Below are 2,500 nucleotides of genomic sequence, written 5' to 3'. Positions count from 1 at the left end.
TGGAGTATGTTTTGTCTGTTTGTTCTTCTGTTTTGCAGAAACACAACCATGACACTGGACCGCTGATCTCTCTCTCTCCCAAGCCGGCCACTGAGGCTGTCCCAAAGCACAACTTCCCTGAAGGAAATCCACAAAGCAGACGAGAACAAAAGACAACAAGCTAACAAAATGATAATGACAACAACAACAATGCGCTGCCCACCTTCATCAACGGCGACATCTTTTCTTCTCCTTCAGAAGATTTCTCTCTTCTGTCATGTTTCGACTAACAAACAGACAAACAAATCTACTGATACAGGACGGCGACACTGGCAACCAAAACAGAACACCACCACCTCACCAACAACTCAAAACCTACAAATTGGTCAAACAATTTTCTTCAGGGTGAAAACTCTCTCTCCGCATGTAAAAAGACCACACAAAAAAAACATTGAAAAAAAAAAAGATTTCCAGAAGACGATGGAAAAAAAAAGGAAAAAAAAAGATTAGCCACAACATCCATCCATCCATACATACATACACACACACATGCTATCTCTATCTCCTATCATATCAATTGGTATGGACACACGATTGACCCCCAGTTATATTCCCTCAGCCAAGATGCTTCATTGTAATAATTTCCATTAGCAGAGCGAGCGAGCCCTTTTCTGAAGTAGATCATAGAGAGCGTTCTTATTCTCTAGCCAGGCACTGGGGAGGAGGCCAGTGGTGACATGATGTCCAGATATTAGTACTTTAGCCCACTGCTGCATTTAAAAGGATGTACAGTCTTTTAGCCAAGATGTATCGGCTCATTCTTAGCCATTTAACATTGTCATATATGTATATAATTAACCCATGAACCCCATACATTTCAACAAGTTTGATCTTAAAAGCCCTCCACCTATTGATCATTCTAATTTGCCCTAATACACACTTAGCGAACCATTTAATCCAAGTTATCTAGAGCAGAAATTTGCAGACATGTTTATGTAGAGACGTCTGACTCGAGGAAGTAGTTTTTAGATCAAGTTTTTCTCCCTGATGATGCCCTCCCCCCCCCTTTTGCTGCATAGATGACCCNGACAGAGATGAGGCAAGGTGATCTCCTCCCCCCCCCCCCCCCCCCCCCCCCCACACACACACACACCCCAGACCTGTCATCTCCCCCTCCAGTCACCTCACCCCACAACGTAGACCCAACCTTGCGCTAGCAGTAGCATTTGGGGGAATAGGCAGGGATGCTGGTAAAGACACGCATTCTCCCCAAGGCCAACTCTGCTGGTGACAAAGACACTTCTGGAGAAGCAGAAGAAAAATTGACATAACACAACACCACCAAAACAGTTGCATTGCTTCCTGGAAGAAAAAAAAACAAAAACAAAAAAAACGATGGAGGGTGGACCTAAATGTGCTCCACTCCCTCCATCCCCTAACTAGCAATCTCTAAGCTCCACTGACAACCAATCTACCCCCCTCCCCCCGACCCCCTTTGTCCATTACCCCTCCATTGACTTGGCATTTCAGTTGATGATCGTACTGTGAGTGTTTGTGTTTCTGGGATGGACTCCATTAAAGACTATAAAGACACTGTAGATCGGAGGATAGGCGTGGATGAATTCCATCAAACATTTTTTGGCAGCTCTTGTGTACAATTCAGTGCAGTATACAGTATTTCCTTTTCTCTCTCTCTATCTCTCTCTCTTATCCTACTCTCTGCCTCCATCCCCCCACTGCAGACCCCCCTTTTTAGGCAGCACCCCTCAGAGACTAGTCCTTGAAGTATTTTTCACACAATGGGACAGTCTGCCGCTGCTGCCGCCGCTGATGCCCATGACAATGATGATGATGACAATGATCCTTCACCCTCCACTGTCCTGAGGCCGGCTGGATGGACGGACGGACGGACGGACGGACGGAGATGCTAAGTCCTGAGGTGGCGACGTGGATACAGGTGTTGGGGGGTGGAGGCTGAGTGAGTAGTGCCAGGGGTCGAAGGTCAAGGCTCAGACAGAAGGTCAGAGGATGCGGGCGCCGGCTCGCTCCTCCACCAGCCGCTCGCTCAGCTCCCACAGGCTGCGGGCGGACTCCTCGCTCTCCGCCTCGGCCGACGGGTGGCAGCGGAAGCAGTTGTTGAAGTACATGCCGCCCAGGCCCTCCAGCTCGGGAGCCACCGCGCAGTACACGCTCGTGGCCGCCCCCTGTTGCTGTGGAGACAAAAAGGGGAAAAAACAACACGTCAGTGTGCGTGAAGGAGTGACTGGGAGGTTAACAAAGACCATCAGCAAATAGGAAATCCAAGATAGGAGGACAATGAGAGAAAGAAAGAGATCGAGAGAGAGAGAGAGAGCGAGAGAGAGAGGAGGGAGCAGGCCCTTCTGGAACAACATGGAGAAGCTGAGCAGGCATTTTAATGGACGCCTACAGAAGGACCCGTGGCCTAAAAACTTTCCACCTCTCTCCACTGAACACTAACTGATTCCAACACCCAATCGGAGCCCTCAGAGCACCGGGCCAG

The 2,500-nt window shown here is 48.6% G+C and overlaps 2 protein-coding genes across 2 annotated transcripts in view; one reads left to right on the top strand and one right to left on the bottom strand.

Moving 5' to 3' along the window:
• Window positions 1-1,035, top strand: part of mafb (MAF bZIP transcription factor b) — a 142,914-nt gene extending 141,879 nt beyond the window's left edge. The window contains exon 3 of the mRNA XM_063196640.1: window positions 39-1,035. The gene's annotated coding sequence lies outside the window, so the exon portion shown is untranslated. The remainder of the gene's footprint in view (window positions 1-38) is intronic.
• A 432-nt stretch (window positions 1,036-1,467) lies between these two features.
• Window positions 1,468-2,500, bottom strand: part of wwox (WW domain containing oxidoreductase) — a 348,328-nt gene continuing 347,295 nt past the window's right edge. Inside the window, exon 9 of the mRNA XM_063196638.1 lies at window positions 1,468-2,189. Coding sequence (XP_063052708.1) covers window positions 2,001-2,189 — 189 coding nt within the window. The 3' untranslated portion in view covers window positions 1,468-2,000. The remainder of the gene's footprint in view (window positions 2,190-2,500) is intronic.

This window comes from Engraulis encrasicolus, chromosome 4 (genome assembly GCF_034702125.1).
Source record: "Engraulis encrasicolus isolate BLACKSEA-1 chromosome 4, IST_EnEncr_1.0, whole genome shotgun sequence".
NCBI lineage: Eukaryota > Metazoa > Chordata > Actinopteri > Clupeiformes > Engraulidae > Engraulis > Engraulis encrasicolus.
This window is presented reverse-complemented; position numbering and strand designations above follow the sequence as displayed.